The sequence below is a fragment of the Rhinatrema bivittatum genome, chromosome 3 (genome assembly GCF_901001135.1).
Source record: "Rhinatrema bivittatum chromosome 3, aRhiBiv1.1, whole genome shotgun sequence".
Classification (NCBI taxonomy): Eukaryota; Metazoa; Chordata; class Amphibia; order Gymnophiona; family Rhinatrematidae; genus Rhinatrema; species Rhinatrema bivittatum.
The window spans coordinates 338,171,026-338,190,263 of record NC_042617.1 but is presented as its reverse complement, the minus strand read 5'-3'; the positions used below and the strand labels follow the sequence as shown (position 1 = coordinate 338,190,263).

The following is a 19,238-nucleotide window of genomic DNA, read 5'->3' as shown; positions in this document are numbered from 1 at the left end:
CAAATTCAACACTCCTGCCATCATTCTGAGGAATTTTAATATTCATGTTGATGTAACTCCTCTCCACCCCTCATGCGAATCTATCCTATCAGCTCTCAAGGCAATGGGCTTCACCCAAATCCTGACTAACCCCACACACCAAGCGGGACATACTCTAGACCTCACATTTGTTAACAATTCCATATCCCCAGATACCCCTACTTACACACCAATACCTTGGTCTGATCACCATCTCATACATACTACCCTTTCCCTCCACAACACCCCACCGCCATCACACGCAGTTTGCAACACTATTCAGTATCATAAACCATGCTCCACAGATGACCTCTCTGCAGCACTCAAGAATGATATACACATGCTTGACCTATCTGACACCAATACTGCCATTACATCATCGAACACCACTACCAGCAACATAGCCAATGACATCTGTCCCCTACTCACAAAGAACGTCAAAAGAAAATTATTCCTTACCTGCTAATTTTCGTTCCTGTAGTACTTAGGATCAGTCCAGACCGTGGGTTATGTCCCCCGTCCAGCAGATGGAGTCAGAGCAAACTTCGGAGGGTGCTGACATATAAGCAGGTGCACCCTCCAGGGATCCTCAGTATCGAGAATATCAAAGCCAAGAGAGAACACTTGACAGAAAAGTAGGATGGATCAAGCACCAATCAAATTGTAACCACATAAACAAATAACCAATGCAACTTGCAAGGAGAACTGTGAAAGAACTAAGCAACAAACAAAAACATCAGAATGTAGGAGAATGAGGGACAGGAGATAGAACGTACACGAGCAGGCGTCTGACCAGCACTTAGCAAACCCGGGTGGGCGTCTGGACTGATCCTAAGTACTACAGGAACGAAAATTAGCAGGTAAGGAATAATTTTCTTTTCCCTGTACGTACTAGGATCAGTCCAGACCGTGGGATGTACCAAAGCTTCCCTAAACCGGGTGGGTCCCTGAAGACCCTGCTCGGAGAACTCTGTCCCCAAAGGAACCCGAATCACCTACCGGTAGTTGCAATCGGTAATGCTTCGAGAAGGTGTGCAGCGACTTCCATGTTGCTGCGCGACAGATTTCCTGAATTGGAACATGTTGAGACTCCGCCCGGGACGTGGCCAGGGCACGCAACGAATGAGCCCGGACTCCCGCCGGGGGATCCTTCCCGGCGCCTATGTGGGCAGAGGATACCGCTTCCTTGAGCCACCTTGCGATAGTCGTCTTAGACGCTTGCAGTCCCTTCTTGTTACCGGACCAAAGCACAAAGAGATGGTAGGACGCCCGGAACTCATTGGTCACTTCCAGGTAGTGCAGTAGAGAGCGCTTCACGTCGAGGCGCCGGAGAGCCTGGGGCGCATCCGACGGGAAGGCCGGCAGCTCCACCCACTGGTTCAAGTGGAAGGAAGACACCACCTTAGGCAGGAACGAAGGGACTGTTCGAATGGAAATTCCCGAGTCCATGAAGCGTAGAAACGGTTCCCGGCACGAGAGCGCCTGAAGCTCGGAGATGCGCCTCGCCGAGGCTATGGCAACCAGGAACACCGTTTTAAGTGTGACGTCCTTAAGGGAGGCCTGCCGCAGTGGTTCGTAGGGAGCCTTTCCAAGGATCCTGAGAACCAGGTTGAGATTCCAGGAGGGATAGGGGTGCCGCACCGGCGGCCACAGGTGCTTGACTCCCTTGAGGAAACGCGAGATGTCCGGATGAGACGAAGGATCTGGATTTCCCGTGGTATGAGCCAGGGAGGCTAGAGCCGAGACTTGCACACGCAGGGAGTTATAGGAGAGACCCTTCTCCAAGCCCTCCTGGAGGAAGGCCAGGACCTGACGTAGTGAAGCTGCGGTCGTGGAAACTCCATGTCCAGCACACCAGACCTCAAACACCTTCCAGACCCGTACATAGGCGACTGAAGTGGAGGTCTTACGTGCCTTGAGAAGAGTGTCCACCACGGTGACTGCGTATCCCTTGCGCAGGAGACTCTGCCTTTCAAAAGCCAAGCCGCGAGACAAAAGTGTTCCGCCTGGTCCGAAAATACCGGACCCTGATGGAGCAGCCGCGGGAGGTGTGATAATCGCAGAGGTCCGTCCACTACCAGGTTGAGTAGATCCGCAAACCACGGGCGCCGCGGCCATTCTGGAGCCACCAGGGTGACCTGCCCTGGATAATCTTCTATCCTCCGCACCACCTTGCCCACCAGAGGCCACGGGGGGAAGACGTACAGCCGAAGATGAGGGGGCCAGGGTAGCACCAGGGCGTCCACTCCTTCCACCCCGTAGTCTCTTCTCCGACTGAAGAACCGCGGGGCCTTTGCGTTGCCAGACGTTGCCATGAGGTCCATGGCGGGTGTTCCCCAGCGCCGAGTGATGATCGACATTGCCTTGTCGGAGAGAACCCATTCCCCGGGGTCCAGCATCTGACGACTCAGGTAGTCCGCCTGAATATTGTCCACGCCTGCGATGTGGGAGGCCGCCAGGCGGTCGAGGAACCGCTCCGCCCAGGCCATGAGGCGGGCCGCTTCGATGGCCACCCCCGGGCTCTTGGTGCCTCCCTGTCGGTTGATGTAGGCTACCGTGGTCGCATTGTCCGAGAGAACTCGGACCGCCCGTTGCCGGATAAGGGGCAGGAATTGAATGAGCGCCAAACGGACTGCTCTGGTCTCCAGGCGGTTGATCGGCCAGGACGCCTGTTCCTGTATCCACTGCCCCTGGGCCGAGCTTCGGAGACACACGGCCCCCCAGCCGGTCAAACTGGCATCGGTAGTGACCACAATCCACTCCGGCGACTCCAGAGGACAACCTTGTGCCAGGTTCCTGGGGTCTAGCCACCACCGAAGGCTGAGCCTGGCTGCCGGCGGAAGAGGTAGTATCGCCTGATAGTCCTGCGAGACCGGTTTCCACCGCGAGAGTAGCGCCATTTGTAGGGGCCTCAGGTGTGCAAAGGCCCAAGGTACCAGGTTGATGGCGAAGGCCATCGATCCCAGGATCTGCAGGTAATCCCTCGCTGTTGGAACTGGGAGAGAGGCAAAGTGGAGAATTTGCTCCCTCAGTGACTGGGCCTTGTCCGGCCACAAGAAGACCTTGCCTTGAGCCGTGTCGAAGCGCGCTCCGAGGAAGTCCAGCTGCCAAGACGGAAGGAGACTGCTCTTGCCGAAGTTGACTACCCAGCCGAGAGACTGTAGGAAATCGACCACCCTGTCGACCGCCTGCTGCCCCTGAGAGAAGGTCTTTGCTCTGATGAGCCAATCGTCCAGGTAAGGGTGTACTAAAATCCCCTCTCGCCGGAGCGCGGCCGCCACGACCACCATGATCTTGGTGAACGTCCTGGGTGCCGTCGCCAACCCGAAGGGGAGGGCCTGGAACTGAAAGTGTTGCCCCAGTATCTTGCAGCGGAGGAACCTGTGATGGGCCGAGCGTATCGGAATGTGTAAGTAGGCCTCCGTCAGATCCAGGGAGGCCAGGAACTCCCCCTGATGAACTGCCGCGATGACCGAGCGAAGGGTTTCCATGCGGAACCGGGGTATCCGGAGGACCTTGTTGACTTCCTTGAGGTCTAAAATGGGACAAAACGATCCATCCTTCTTGGGCACCACGAAGTAGATGGAATAATGACCCGAGCCCACCTCTCCGGCGGGGACGGGTGAGATGGCCCCCAGGGCTAGGAGCCGGTCCAGCGTGCTTTGTACTCCCAGGCGCTTGTGACTTGACCCGCAGGGTGAGAAGACGAATCTTTCTTTGGGGAGATGCCGCAAATCCAAAGCGTAACCGTGCCTTAGAATATCCAGGACCCATTGGTCCGTGGTGATGTTGGCCCACTCCTCGTAAAACCAGGCTAGTCGTCCTCCGATCCTCGGGAGAGAGGAGTGGACCGGCCTGACATCATTGGGTGAACTTGCCGGAGGCGCCCTGCGCTGACGAGTCCCTGGGTGGTCTACGGCCACGAAAGGACCGGGTCCATGACTGAGACCTGTTTGAGGGGTTTCTCGGACCCTGAGGCCTGGAACCCCGAAATCGCCGTTGAGAGCGGGACCGATTCCTGGAGAAGGAATTAGACGGACGATATGACCGCTGGCGGTCCTCGGGCAACCTATGTACGGAGTTTTCCCCCAGGGATTTGATGATCTGGTCAAGATCCTCGCCGAAAAGGAACCTACCCTTGAAAGGTAGAGCCCCTAGGCTAGATTTGGACGAAGCGTCCGCCGCCCAATTCCGAAGCCACAATAGGCGCCTGGCGGAAACAGCCGAAACCATGGTCCTTGCCAGGACCCGCAGTAAGTCGTGGAGGGCATCGGCCCCGTAGGCAATGACGGCCTCCAGACGGTCCGCTTGCGCCGCCTCCTCTGGTGGCAGTTGCTGTGAAGTAAGGAGCTGCTGCACCCACCGAAGACCGGCTCTCTGGGTAAGAGAGCCACAAATAGCTGCGCGGACCCCCAGCGCCGAGACCTCGAAGATCTTCTTGAGGCAGACTTCTAGCTTTCTGTCCTGGATAACCCGAAGGGCCGTTCCCCCTGTGACGGGAATCGTGGTCCTCTTTGTGACGGCAGAGACTGCCGAATCGACCTTGGGTACTTTGAGCAGGTCCAGGAAATCGCCAGGGAGAGGGTAGAGCTTGTCCATCGCTCTGCCAACTCTGAGCGGTGCCTCCGGCGTGTCCCACTCCCGCACCAGAAGGTGTAGGAAAGACTCATTGATTGGGAAAGTTCGCGCCAGGGGACGTAGGCCCGCCAGGACAGGGTCCCCTTTTGAGCTCGCTGAGGCTACGGAGGGGGCCGGGGGCCCCGGCAGTTCGACGGGCGGGTCGAGATCCAATTCCTGGAGGACGTGTGGGATGAGGTCAGACAGCTCCTCTTTACGGAAAATCCGGAGCACCCTCGGGTCGTCACACTCCAGGTGCGCTGCCAGAAGCGAGTCATCGTCAGCCGTCGAAGCCGGGTCACTCCCAGGATCCTGCGTTAGAGCCGCTCCGCTGGGTGGAAGGGCCAGGAGCGTCTTATGGCCGCCCCCCGTGGGAGCTGATTTGGCCCCCCCCACCCCCACCAGCCGGGGCATCTTCGCGGGCATGGGGTTTGCTTGACCACCGACTGGTGCCCCCCCCCCCCCCGCCGGCTGCAGGCTCTGGAGGTACGCCTGATGCATCAGGAGGACAAAATCCGCAGTAAACCCCCCTGCCGGTGGAGGAACGGTGAGAGAAAGGTCCTTGGGGGGGCCCGGAGTGATGGGGGGGGAAGATGGAGCCCGAATCGGCCGCAACCGCGGCGAAAAACCATGCTGAGACTCCTCAGCATCAGAATCAAAGGCGCTCTCCAGCTCCAAAATGGCCGCCGCTCCCGCCAAAGAAGGGGGCGGGGCCCTTCCCCTGGTGCCGCTGCGCTCCGAGCCTGGCGGCGAAAAAGTCGGGGGAGCTGGTCTGGTCTCCCCCCCGGGGAGACCAACACCGGAGGAGACATCCCGCGATCCGCCCTGCCCCGGGTCGGCGCCGGGAGATCCCTTAAGGCGCTGCATGGCGCGCGCCCGGGAGGAAGAATCCCCTCAGCGTCAGCACCGAGGACCGGATCGGAGGAATCCGCGCCGCGGGAGGAGCGGGCTCGTCCGCCCAGGCTCAACTCGACCAACCCTCCCCTCAGGAGCAGCAGGGGAATGGGACTTCCCTGCTGCCGCGGCCCCGGGGAATGTACACGTTGCAGGGCCGAGGGGGAGGGGTCCGAATCGCGGCGCGCCGAAGGGGAGAGGCTGGCCCCACCAGCATCCCCCTGTGCCGTCCGACAGCGAAGCTGTGAATAAAAAATAACAAGACAGCAAAAAACTTACCGCCGGAGAGAAGAGAGAGAGAAGGGCAGGCAAGAAGAAAAACAGTCCCACTGGCAAGCTAACCAGGGCTGTGAGACCCGGGCAGGGGCTCAAAGAGACTCCCTCAAAGTGAGAAAAAAATTTATTTTTTTTTTCTATTTATTAATTTAAGAACCCAGGCCTGCTTGATCCTGTCCTGAAAGAAGGAAAATGAGAGAAAAAGTGGAGCAGAAGCCACAAACTGGGGAAGCAAAGGTTCCCCCGCTCACATCTGCTGGAGTCAGAGAGATACTGAGGATCCCTGGAGGGTGCACCTGCTTATATGTCAGCACCCTCCGAAGTTTGCTCTGACTCCATCTGCTGGACGGGGGACATAACCCACGGTCTGGACTGATCCTAGTACGTACAGGGAACCTTTCCAATACCCATAAGCAACCCTGGTACACTCCTGAATTAAAAACCATGAAACGTTCACTCAGAAAACTAGAAAAAATTTGGCGTAGAGACCCAACACCCTCCCGACTCACCAATTATAGATCCGCCCTCCATAAATATCGTCAACAAATCCTTAACACTAAAAGAGATTTCCACGCTAAAAGAACCCATGATTTGCAATTCAATTCCAATGCTCTCTTTGCTTATGTCGCTGATTTAACTAAAATCATCCCCCCACCCATTCCTGACGAAGATGCGAAAATTAAGAGTGACAAATTAGCACAATTCTTTCACGAGAAAATAGCTAAAATTATAACTCGCTTTTCAATTAATAACCTCCCCACAAAAATTAAATCAATTCCAATGCCATATTCAACACCTTCAAACTTACTGCTACCACTGAAATTGAGAATATTCTAAAAAAATTAAACCTGCTACACACCCTAGTGATATTATTCCCACTAAACTACTCCTGAACATCCCTGAAATAACAGCACCACCCATTACCAATATCATTAACCTCTCCCTTACCCTCGGTGAAGTCCCCACCTCCCTCAAACAAGCCATCATTAAACCCATCCTTAAAAAACCTGAAGCTGACACTTCGGACCTGGCCAGTTACCGCCCCATCTCCAACCTTCCTTTTCTGGCAAAAATTCGAGAAAACAGTAAATATTCAACTTACTGAATTCCTAGAAAAATATAACATTCTATCTCCCTCACAATTTGGGTTTCGTCGTCACTTCAGTACTGAAACCCTACTTATTGCGCTCTTAGACATGCTCCTCACTGGACTAGACAAAGGACACGCCTTTATACTAGCCATGCTGGATATATCTGCAGCATTCGACACCATCAACCACAATACACTTATCAACCGACTCAAGGATATAGGCATATCCAACACCCCCCCTCCGCTGGTTCGAGTCTTACCTTAAAAACAGACAATATAAAGTCAGCTTCAAGAATATGGAATCCCAACCATATAATCTATCCCATGGGGTACCACAAGGATCTGCCTTATCATCAACCCTATTTAACATTTATATACTTCCCCTCTGTCACCTGCTTTCTGAACACTGCCTCACATACTTCATCTATGCAGATGATGTACAAATAGTCATCCCCATCACAGACTCCCTACATAATGCCCTTAAAATCTGGGACACTGCCCTCGCAGCCATTAGCTCATTCCTCGTGAGCATTAATCTTGCTATTAATACCGATAAAATTGAAATTATGCTTATATCTCCCCAAAGAAACCACACTTCCAATACTTCGCCTACTGTCCTCAACAAATCTTGGAGTCACTATTGACAACCAGCTAAATCTCAAGAAACATTAACAACACTATAAAAGATGGTTATTTTAAATTACACACTCCAAAGAAATTAAAGCCCCTTCTCCATCAATGTGACTTCTGCACTGTTCTACAATCCCTTATCTTAACAAAAGTAGACTACTGCAACTCCCTGCTCCTCGGCCTCCCCAAAGCGACCATCCTACCTTTGCAGATGCTGCAAAATGCTGCTGCACGTATACTCACCAATACATGCAGATCAGAGCATATCACACCCATACTTAACTACACTGGCTCCCCATCGCACAACGGATAAAATACAAAACTCTATCCATAATACACAAAACCCTATACACTGAAAATATGCGCTGGCTCAACAATTCTTTACACTTCTACAAACACTCCAGACCACCCAGATCACAACATGCTGCTACATTACACACACCACCTCACAAAGACACCTTACTTAAAATGACCAAAGAACGCACCATGTCCATAGCAGGGCCAGGAATTTGGAATAATATGCCCCCTGACCTTCGACAAGAATCATGTACAAAAAAGTTTAAACAGAAACTTAAAACATGGCTTTTCTCACAAGCATTCTCCTAATTCACCCCCCACCCAACTATTTCAGTAAGAACCCTCCTCCCTGATTGTCCCCCTATATTCTTCATCCATTCACCATTCATGCTCCCCCTGCATCCTTATCTTATCTATAATTATTTGCACAGAACTTCAAATAATATTATATTTCCCTATATTTATTAATTGTTATTCAGCCTCATTTTGTACAATATTTCCTTAATTCTCTGCATTAACTGGATTTCCCCTGCAGTTTCTAAATGTAATGCACCTTTGCTATTTCACTATATGTACTCATTTAATTAATCTCTTATTGCTATATTTTAAATAAGTACTCTCTTCTATATCTCATTAATTAGTTATGCTAACTTTATTGTATTCTTCAGTTTCAAATTTGTACTCTTCAGTTTCATATTGTATTGTATTTTTCCTTTTCAATTTGTTTTATCCAGTTTTAATTTGTATTCTTCAGTTTCAACTCGTCTTCCTTTGTATTCAAATGTAAAGCACTGTTGCTAACCTTCATGTTAATTGTAAACAGATATGATGTTTCTAAACGAATGTCGGTATAGAAAATCATGCAAATAAATATTGCTTCTGAACATAGTTAGCAGAACTGGACTAAAAAACCAATCCCTCCAACATACCAATAGTAACATCCCCCTTTGCTCGGAAAGAGCTCTATTTACACTACCCTTAGCCACCACACACTCAACCAGTTTCTAATCCAGTCGGTCATTTTAAAGCCCATATCCTGATTCTTCTGATCATAACCTTGTTGATTTTAATCCGTTCTGAACAATAAATAAAAATGCCTTAAACTTATTTGTTCTGCATGAGGGTCTTAACTAGATAGTAAATTCCACAGAAAGGTGACTGTTTCTTATGTGCATTTGTATAGCGCTGCATGAACCTACTAGCACTATAGAAATGATAAATAGTAGTAGTCATGATGTTGTGATGCCTTGTGCCAAGTTTCAAATTGATATGAATGTGCTTATCATGAAATCCTGGCAGACCCTTAAGAGAAAACTGTACACTGTGTACTGCACGGTATTTGAAAGGGACAGCCTTTAGATACTAACACTCACCCTTATCCCCATCACGGGCTGTAATTTAAATACTCCAAATTCACTTTAACATTTGTAAAAGCTCTATAAAGCAGGGTTTTCTTACATTGTTTCCACAGTTCTGTCCTCCTTCCCCCATAACACAATGAAACAAACCAGCTTTCCCATTGTTATGCACAACACCGCTGCACTCAAAACAAGTCAATGATGTGTAACCCAATCAAGCAAGATAGTTGGGAGAACAGTATCCAGCATATTATATGATACATTTCTTTCAAAAGAGCTGTTTCAATCCCTTTTCCCAAACACTATTCCTTCAGCTGTCCAACAATATTCAGCATAACTTAAAGGCTTCCATTTTAATTCATTATACACTTTTTTTTCTTGGTAAGAAGGAAAAAAATCATTTCTTATTAGTTTGCTAACAAAAGGCTTGTCTAATCTTGGAATGCTCAGACCTGCACACACAGGAGCTGTGATGTGGCTGAAAAACTGTGCATGCCCAGCTGGATTTCACCTTGCTAATACAGCTCTAATGTACTCAGAGTACAAGGAGACTTTTTTTTTTTTTTTTTTTTTTTAGCAGCCTACTAAAAAGTCAGTTTTAAAAGGAAGCAGAGTTTAAGTTGCAGAAATGTTTAAAAATAAAAATAGACAAACCCTCCAGTAATGCTAAGTCAGATTTAAAGGGAAGGAATCTGAGGAGGCTATCTAGACTACGAAGAGGAATAAATTCTCTCTAAAACTTTAGGTACCAATCTTATTCTTCATACAATCCTGCCCCCCACACCCCCCTCCAACCAACATTATAATTTCTCCCAAGTGCTTCCGCTTTCTGATTAAAGGGTCACAGCCCCAGCAGTTATAACTTAAGAAATCATCCATTAATTATACCACTGTACACAAGCCATAATTTCAAGTTTGATAGATGTAATTTACTTTTATAAATATTTAATAAAACTGGAACTGCTTTTAGCATATTTTACATCATGAAATTGGAGGCAGCTGCTGGTTTAAAACCAGTACCTTTTTGTTTTTGTAAGAAAATTACTACAGAAAGCAGGGCATTAAGTGGAGAAGTGCATCTCTTGTTGTACCCTTCCAGTTTCCAGTAGTCATGGTTTAAAGGTGGCCTGGACCTGGGGTAGCTTGGTTTTATTACCCTATAATTAAATTCCATAAGTTTTCTCAATCCCTTTATAACTTGGCTACACTACTTCCATCCTGTGGCAGTAAACTCCATGAATTAACTACATGCTATGTGAAGTATTTCCATTTTTGTTTTAAACTTGTTACCTGATAATTTTAATAGGTATGCCCTCGTTTTTCTTCGCAGCACATTCTAGAAGATGATTGCAGTCAGCTAGCTGTTAAGGGAATGATTGGAGTGAGCTGTCTAAGGTAGACCAATGGCAAGGACACTAACTAAATTCGTTCCATTAGTCCTGCTATACCAGTCCAATCCATACAGGTGGATTTTGACACTGTACCAGCAGATGGAGGCAGAGAACACTTGTGCCACCATGACATCACCACTACTATTTAGAGGTGATGCAGCTTGGAGGAAAGCCAGTATCCAGGTGACAATGCCCTGAAACAAAACTACAGGCAATGTGCATTAACTTTATAATCACGAACTATCCACCACCAACCTTTTTGATGATTATTTATTTAAGCGTGCAAAACATTTAAAAATCTTCAAAAGATTTTTCCAAAAAATGACTTCATATATCCAAACATATCCTTGTATATCCAACGGTATTTTTTTTTTTTTAATTTGATGTTTTTATAACACTTGAGAGATAGTGTTGCCACAATGGAGCTGAAAGCTCTGTACTTCATTTAACTGAATCATATAAAGTATGCGCTCTCTAAACATTCAAAACCACATTAATTTGATAATGTTACCGTCCGCCCAACAGGGCCATGTTTCAGACCAAAAAGTCTTTCCTCAGGGGATATCAGCCTTATATATGCTGTCAGGAGCTTTGCCAATTCCTTGTCACGCATTCATTTTATCACCATCTCAGATGTTCCTTCAAGTGCCTCCGAATGAGGCATCTTGAATCTGAAATCGGAGGCACTTGGAGGAACATCTGGGATGGTGATAAAATGATTGCATGACAAGGAATTGACAAAGCTCCCAATGGCATATATAAGGCTGATATGCCCTGAGGAAAGACCTTTTGGTCTGAAACGTGGCCCCGTTGGGCGGATGGTAACTATCAAATTAACGTCGGTTTTGAGAGATGGCTGAAATACATTACAGTTAAGGAAGATTTTAGGGTGGTAATACAAGCTTTTGCCTTCTCGACCTTGGATTATTGCAATGCCCAATATGTGGGTTTACCAAGTTGCCACTTCAGGGCAATGCAATTAGTAGTAAATGCAACTGTTCGATTGTTGACTGGGACCCCTTTAAGGGATCATATTACTCCGGTTCCCTGGTCAATCAGAGAATTACATTGTAAAATATCATCATTGACTTTTAGGACAATTCAGAGGAAGGGCCAGGATTATCTGAAGACAGGGGTGTCTAAGTATGCACGTAATAGGCACCTACATTCATAGAAGACTTCCTTATTATCAATCCCAGGTGTTGCTATGGTGAGACTCCTGGAGACAATGAATAGGGCCTGGAATGTGGAATAGCCTACTGGAGAAGATCAGGCAGTTTACAGGATTATAGTGCCTTTCGTAAATAGGTAAAGGCTCATTTATTTTAGAAGGCTTTTGGATGTTATATGGAACCCTTGTTTGTTTTATGCTGTTTTAAGATGTTTTTAACTTTTTTTTTTAAATTTTGCATGTAATGATGTAACCACCCAGAACAGAGGTCTGATAACCGAGTGGATTAAAAATAGCTGCAAATAAATAAATTAAGAACAGCAGAATCAGGTTCTTCCTACAGATTCTACAAAGCACATCTATACATATCAATCAAAAACAACAAACGTATGCTCTGCAATTTAATTAATAAAGTCATATTTCTCCAATTTAATAAACAGGCACAAAAATAACTTACCAATTTGTTTTGCAGACTGTAAAATCTCTTTCAAGTCTCCATTTATAGCCGTTTCTTCTTTATTCTCAATATTGTCCTTGACAAATTCAGTAATCTTCTTCCATGTAAGGTCAGAATGCAAAGCATACTCACGTAACTTTGCTCTCTTTTTCTGGAAAAGGGGGAAAAAAGGAAAATTAAAAGTATGTATGGCACCATACCAGAATTCAGAGGTACTGCAGGCCAGAACTTAGGGCTCAGCTCACCGACATTTGGGACATGGAAAAAACTGACAGTCATTTGGTAATTTTGGAGAACAAAAATGACATCTTATGTTTAAATGAGAATGACCAGTCAATAAATCATGTTTTGCTGTTATTCAGCACCAGATCTGGACAGCTCTGAGAGTCAGACACATCAAGATTAATGGTGCTTTTTGATTTTTTTAAACTTGCTTTAAAAAGTGGTCTAAACCTGGAAGAAAATTAATAAACTCCCCTTTCATTACAATGTACAAGACTCATTATCCCTTTACAGATATACAGAGCCCCTCTCTGAATGTTGCCAACATTTGCAATTGGGTGGAAGCAGCCAAATGAACACACTCCCAATATAATACCTGTTCACAGTAAGGGCAAGAAGCAAAAAGCATTTTGTCCACATTTCAGTCACCACACTACCTTATTTAAATCTACACAAACCACTTACATGGCCTAACTCTAAAAGCAGCAATGAAGACAAAAGGAAAACTAAGAAAAAATATTTCATGAGTGGTAGAACCCATGCTGCCATAATTAAAAGGATCTTAAGATAAGGCAGCCTTTGCTTGTCCTCTCTACCAATCTGTGAAACTGTATATCAAGTAGCTACAGTTCCTTTAAAAATTATACATCTGCTTTTTGCTATTTCTGAGCTTAAGTTTTTACTGCTCTCCTCCTAGGAAAGGATGTCTGGACAACTTAGAACTCACTCAAGAGAGCAACTTAGCACAGAAATGGATGCTCATGTGCCTTACATAACAGAACCATCCTCAGCCTTCAATACCTTGTGAGGATGAATGATTGAAATTTTGTGGGCTGCAGCAGGAACCACACTGACTCCAGCCTTTTCTCATGCAATTTCAACTTTTATTACTATAATCGGCAAAGCATACCAGTAGATCATCTACTTTTGCAGTGTACTCAACTCAAACTTCCAGAGAGGGTCAAGAAGCTTCTGCTCCTGGAGACTCAGGGCTTCCTGATCCCAGCTGGGCTCACCATCTTATTCCCCTCCTAGTAGGGTCTCGCCCAGAAAGCTCTCTCCCCACGTAGGATTTAAGGTGGACCAGGCTAGATGTCTGCTCCCATACCAGTTAAGGAGGGGGAAAAGGGCCATGCCTTCACATACCCGCCCCCTCAGCTTGGACCCATTGGTCAGAGCCTTTTCACTCTCCCTGGATCCCAACCAGGGAAGTGCCTCAAATCCCCAATCTCCTTCATCTGGCCTCCCGCCAGGCAGGATTGGAGTCAAGGTTCTAGGGTCAGCTCACCCCACACATTAGTGTTACCCCCAATAGCACTATCACCACCACCCACTGCGGCCTTTGCCCACTATGCATCTCCAGTCCTTTAAATGAGTCCATTGATGGCTCTGGGGCCCATTCCTTCCCCAGCCTTACTCCCTGGATTCCATGTGGATGGCCCCTAGTAGTGATTCTCGCAGGCTCCTTCGCAGTGCCTCCCCTTCTGGCTATACTGCAGTGTCTCATTGACTCCTCTGTAGCATTTCCTTTGGGCCCTTCTGCAATACCTCTGTCTGGCCAGCCTGCAGCATCTCTCTCAGCCTTCTATGACATGCCCCTCTCTGGCTCCTAGATGCCATCTTCCACAGGCTAATTGGTGCTGCATCCTGCAGGTCACTCTGTACTGCCCCCTTCCAGGAACTCTGTCACTCCTTCCCAGCAAGGCTATGAAGCTCCACCATGAGCTTTCTGGTATCAGTTATTCACTTCATTCCTCTAGCACTCCTGCTCAGTTGCATTCTCCTCCATGGGCTCTTGCCACTAAGGGTCTGCTTTGGCTTTAACCCAGTTGCTGCTTTCAGCTCTTTCTAGAGTGCAGTCCCACTGAAGGGTTGAGCTGTAGTCCAGTGACCCACTCAGGTGCTGTGTTCCCTCTGGCCTCTGTGGCGCCTCTCTCAGCACTCTCCACTGTCCCTCTCCCTGGACTCGCCAAGGCATATCTTTATTGGCGCCCTACAGCACCATTCTCTGCGTTCCCTGCGTCTTCAACTGGCATCTCTGCAGTAGTTCTCTCTGGGCTATTATCCATGTTTCTCTTGGGCCCATGGCCCATCTTGATCAAGCTATCCTTCTCTTCTTTATACATCTCCCAGTCTCTGTTCTTGGAGAGTGCAACACCAGTCAACTGACTCACATAGTTGCTGTGCTTCTCCTGCTTCCAGGCAATGCAAGCTCTCCTCTGCACAGGAGGCGATGAGAGCAAACAGTGCTTCCAGCTTTTTTTTTTTTTTTATCCTTAGTGCAGGAAACTGGTGCTTTAAGAAGCTTTCCTGAAACTACCTTTGTCCCTCCAGGAGGATTTGAAGGCAGATAACAATTTTTAACAAACTTTCCCTTTTCTTTCAGGGGAAGAGGAGGGCAGCACAGAAGTTGTCTTCAGGGCTCTGCCCTGTCAAATTCAAAAGTTCCCTGTACCGATATTTTTCTCTCTCTCTTTTTACTTCAGTGCAAAGGTTAAAAAGAAAAAAAAAAACACTCCTGCATTTCCAGTACTAACTTCACTAAGTATGAGCCCTAACTCCAAGCGGAGTACGCCTTCTTTGCCTGCTCTAAACCTATACCTGACTTCTCTCGAGGCCCCGCAGACCACACTCTGTTTAAAGACAACTCAAATTTTTTTCTTGGGTGCTCTTCTTTGAGCCTGCAAACTTTAAAATTTCAGTGTTCTGCAGTGCTAGCAGCACTTTTCTTCTGCCTCAGCCCACCAGGCTAGATGCCTTGTCCCATACCAGCTAAGGAGGGGGAACAGGGCCACTCCTTCACATATGCCATAACCTGAAATGCACACCATCCAGGAGAAACATCACAAACTGAAGTAAAGCAAGATTGTTTACTATAAATGGTGTTTCCCATAGATATAAGGAGAAATTAGCCATTAAATGTGGGTAATGTCATCCAGCAGTACCTAACGGACTCATCTCTCCAAGCTAGTAGAGCTTTGAGCTCTACTGAGCCTGTGCAGGAGTTCTCGCGTGGATGTTACCTTGGTGAGTCTCCTCAATCTATATCTGAACTACTTCTAGCTATGTAATTGTCTCACCAGGGTTGCATGAGGGCAATCTATGGCTAATTCATCCTATCTATGGAAAACACCATTTATAGTAAGCAAACTTGCCATTTCCATAGATAAGCTGTCTGAATTAGTCATTACATGTGAGGAGTCCCAAACTGAGGGTTGCAGCAAAGCTTTTACTGAATAAGCAACCTGGGCCCCACCATGGAGAGTAGACTACACAAAACGACTTGTCAAAATTTACTATGAGTCTTTGACAGGTTGTCGAGACATTAGTTGGGCATAAAGGAGGACACCGACAACCAGGCTGCAGCTTTGCAGATGTCTTTGAGCAACAGAAGCCATTGCTCGCAGCTGGTGAGCTTCGACAGAGTCGGCATAGTTGCTTACCTGTAACAGATGTTCTCCTAGGACAGCAGGATGTTAGTCCTCACATGTGGGTGACATCATCCGAAGGAGCCCCCCTTCAGTCTCATAACATAGCAAAATATGAGCGAAAAATAAAACCGAAGGTGAACCCAACATTGTGGGGAGGCGGGCGGGATTCCTGAGGACTAGCATCCTGCTGTCCTAGGAGAATACCTATTACAGGTAAGCAATTGCGTTTTCTTCTAGGACATGCAGGATGGTAGTCCTCATATGTGGGTGATTACAAAGCTCCGGACTGCCCCATTCAACCAAGGGGACCCACAGAGGCCGAACAAGGTGCCAACGGGCACAACACAACTGTGGCATCGTGGGTGAACAGAGGGTGGTCTGGTCCCACAAGGAGCACGAGAGGAGAGTTGGGTTCATGCCTGGAACAAGTTGCGCAGGACTGACTGACCAAAGGCACTGTCCTCCTCCGAAAGGAGTGGAAGGGATGGCTTCCGCCATTGCCCTCACAAAGCTCGCTCGGAGAAGGACGCCACTCCTCGGGGGGGGGGGAAGGCTCTGAGAGGGGAGTCATTGGAGAACTCAGTGTGAGTCCGTAGAGTCATCACCCCATGGGTCATAAGGTTCTTCTTCCTCACTGGGGCCCAGGCGCCGAGGGCAACAGAGGCTGTGGGGCACCAACGGCACCAAAGGAACCCCCGGCAAGGAGGGGGTATCGGCTGCAGCAAGCTTGGCGGCAGCTCGGGGAACTGCAAGCGAGGTTGCCCAGTCCTTGAGGCCTCATCCTCCTCAGAGGACCCGATGATCGGGATTGCTCCGGCGGAGGGCATCAGTGGTCGCTGAGGCATCAAAGGCCTCTCGGGCACTGGCTGCATCGGTAGGACGCCGAGAAGGTCATCCAGACAATCCAGCAGAGGCATGAGTATCACTAGTAGGAGCTCAGACTCTGGTATGGGGGCCGGCTCTGTAGCGCTTTGAGCACCGCCGACTGCACCCTGCGGTCCAACTCTTCCTGGAAGTCCTGAGTGGTCAGACCTGATGGAGGGGGTTCCCGAGGTGGCACAGACTTTCCACTTCGATGGGCAAAAGAAAAGATTAAATACTTGGGTATTATTATCCATAAAGATCCATCTCAATGGTAACGTCACTAACATCACACCTTTAGTTCAGGAGTTCAGGCAAAAGACAACAGTGTGGCTAGATTTACCTATAATCGATAATGGGGAGAACGGCACTGCTAAAAATGGTCTTGATACCCAAACTTTTGTATATTCTTTAGATGGTATCACTTCTTAGACAGGATATTCAACACAAACTCTTGCTCTACCAAATTTATATGGAGAGGGAGATGGGCAAAATTCTCACTGGTGAAATTGTGTTATCCCAAAACTGAGGGGTTATTGAACTTTGCCCATATTAAATATAATATGGCGGCTCAACTGGGAAATTTAGGTTAGTGGTTAGCCAACTCCCTTACCTCGATGATAATGAGAATGGCAGCTAATCATGCTCCATCTTTCCATTTAAAATATGTATTGCATGCACCAAAAGGGGCTCTCCCAAATGCAATAAGCCAATTTGTGTCTTCCTCAGCAATATGAAAAGTTTGGAAATTCCTTCGCACATTGTTCGGGCTTCTATGGGAAATCTCCCCTTGCCTTCCATTTATGGGCAATCCAGAAATCCCGGCCAGGAACACATTATTGTATCAATGATTAGAAAGCCTCACTCACTGATGTATTGCACAGAATGCTTAAGGTTTCAGAATATGGACTTTTTGACATACCATCAAATTGTGAGTTATATTCAGAAGTCATTAAGGGCTAAGAAGGGTTCTTTCAAAGATTCTTACATATGGGGAGAACAAGGAAAATCTCAATGTCTCAGGCGTATAGATTTCTGCATTCCATCACCTCTTATAAGTTGGCAGAATCTCTTACGGAGGTATGGAGTAATGACCTGGATGAAAATATTACCAAAAATGATTTACTAAAGGGATTGAAATCTGCAAGCGCAGCTATGGAGTCCATGACGATTAAAGAAATGCAAATTAAGGTGTATATAGGATATACTCTTGGCAAATAAAAGCATACAAAGCACATAATTCTCATACAGTTTGAAATGTAAAAACCCAAGGGCTCATTCCTACATTGTCCTTGGGAGTGCACTACAATATCGCAGTTCTGGGCAGAAGTTATAGAGGTTACCTTCAGTCATACTTGAAAATCAAACTAATGTGGTCCACCACCTTTTGTCTGCTGGGAGTACACAGAGATAAGATCATATGCCCAAAGGCCCACAAGCCTCTACTCCTAAAAGTGGCTCTTACAGCAAAGAGATGTATTTTCATCCAGTGGCTGGCAGAAACTGCGCCTACAATGGGTATGTGGAATGGCAACATGTTATACTTATTGTTGTTCGAAGCTAAGTCGGTGGACCCTCTACCTGGAAATTCCAAGCAAAAATGTATGGATATTTGGTCCCCTCTGCTCCACAAGGTACCCAAAAGTCATGTAAACTTATTTAAAATAATAGGATGATGACCCTCCCAAAGGATTAAGTAATGGAAAATCATGCATAGAAAGATGTGCTAAAGACTTGCTTATGTTCTTGTTTTGCACTAAACTTGCTGAGTGTAACTGTACTAAATAACGAGCCAATTCAGTAAAAGTCGCGGGAAAGCAGGCAAGCACCCACTCTCCTGTGTGCACGATTCAGGGGGGAAGAAGATGCAAATTAGGGCCAGCGGTAAAAAGGGACGCTAGGGACATGCAGCTGTCAGTGGGTTTGACAGCGGATGCTCAATTTTTCCGGTGTCTGTTCTCGAGCCCGCTGACAGCCACGAGTTCGGAAAACGGATGCCAGCTAAATTGAGCATCGTCTTCCGACCCGCGGGCCACTGGCCGATTTAAAAATTATTTATTTTTAATTTTGGGGCCTCTGACTTAATATCGCTATGATATTAAGTTGGAGGTTATACAGAAAAGCAGTTTTTTTGCTGCTTTTCTGTACACTTTCCCGGTGCCGGCAAAAATTAACGCCAGCCTTTGGGCTGGCGTTAATTTCTGAAAGTAAAACGTGCGGCTTGGCTGCACATTTTACTTTCTGTATCGCGCGTGAAGAACTAATTGGGCCATCAACATGCATTTCCATGTTGCGGGCGCTATTAGTTTCAGGGGGATTGGACGCACGTTTTCGACGCGCTATTTATTACCCCTTACTGTATAAGGGGTAAAGCTAGCGCATCGAAAACGCGCGTCCAAACCCAGAGCGCACTGTACTGTATCGGCCCATAAGCTGGTTGTCAAGGTTAAGGGTAGAAGGGGGGAGGGTGGGGGACGGAATAACAAGGAGTGGATTGAATGATTCCTGGTTTCTGTAATTTGAGG

General features: G+C 47.4%; 1 protein-coding gene across 9 annotated transcripts in view; it reads right to left on the bottom strand.

Moving 5' to 3' along the window:
* ASCC3 (activating signal cointegrator 1 complex subunit 3) overlaps nt 1-19,238 on the bottom strand; it is a 1,498,074-nt gene that overhangs the window by 1,402,701 nt on the left and 76,135 nt on the right. For all 9 annotated transcript variants that reach the window (XM_029595363.1, XM_029595357.1, XM_029595354.1 and 6 more), the window contains one exon: nt 12,200-12,350. In XM_029595363.1, the coding sequence (XP_029451223.1) occupies nt 12,200-12,350 (151 nt within the window). The remainder of the gene's footprint in view (nt 1-12,199; nt 12,351-19,238) is intronic.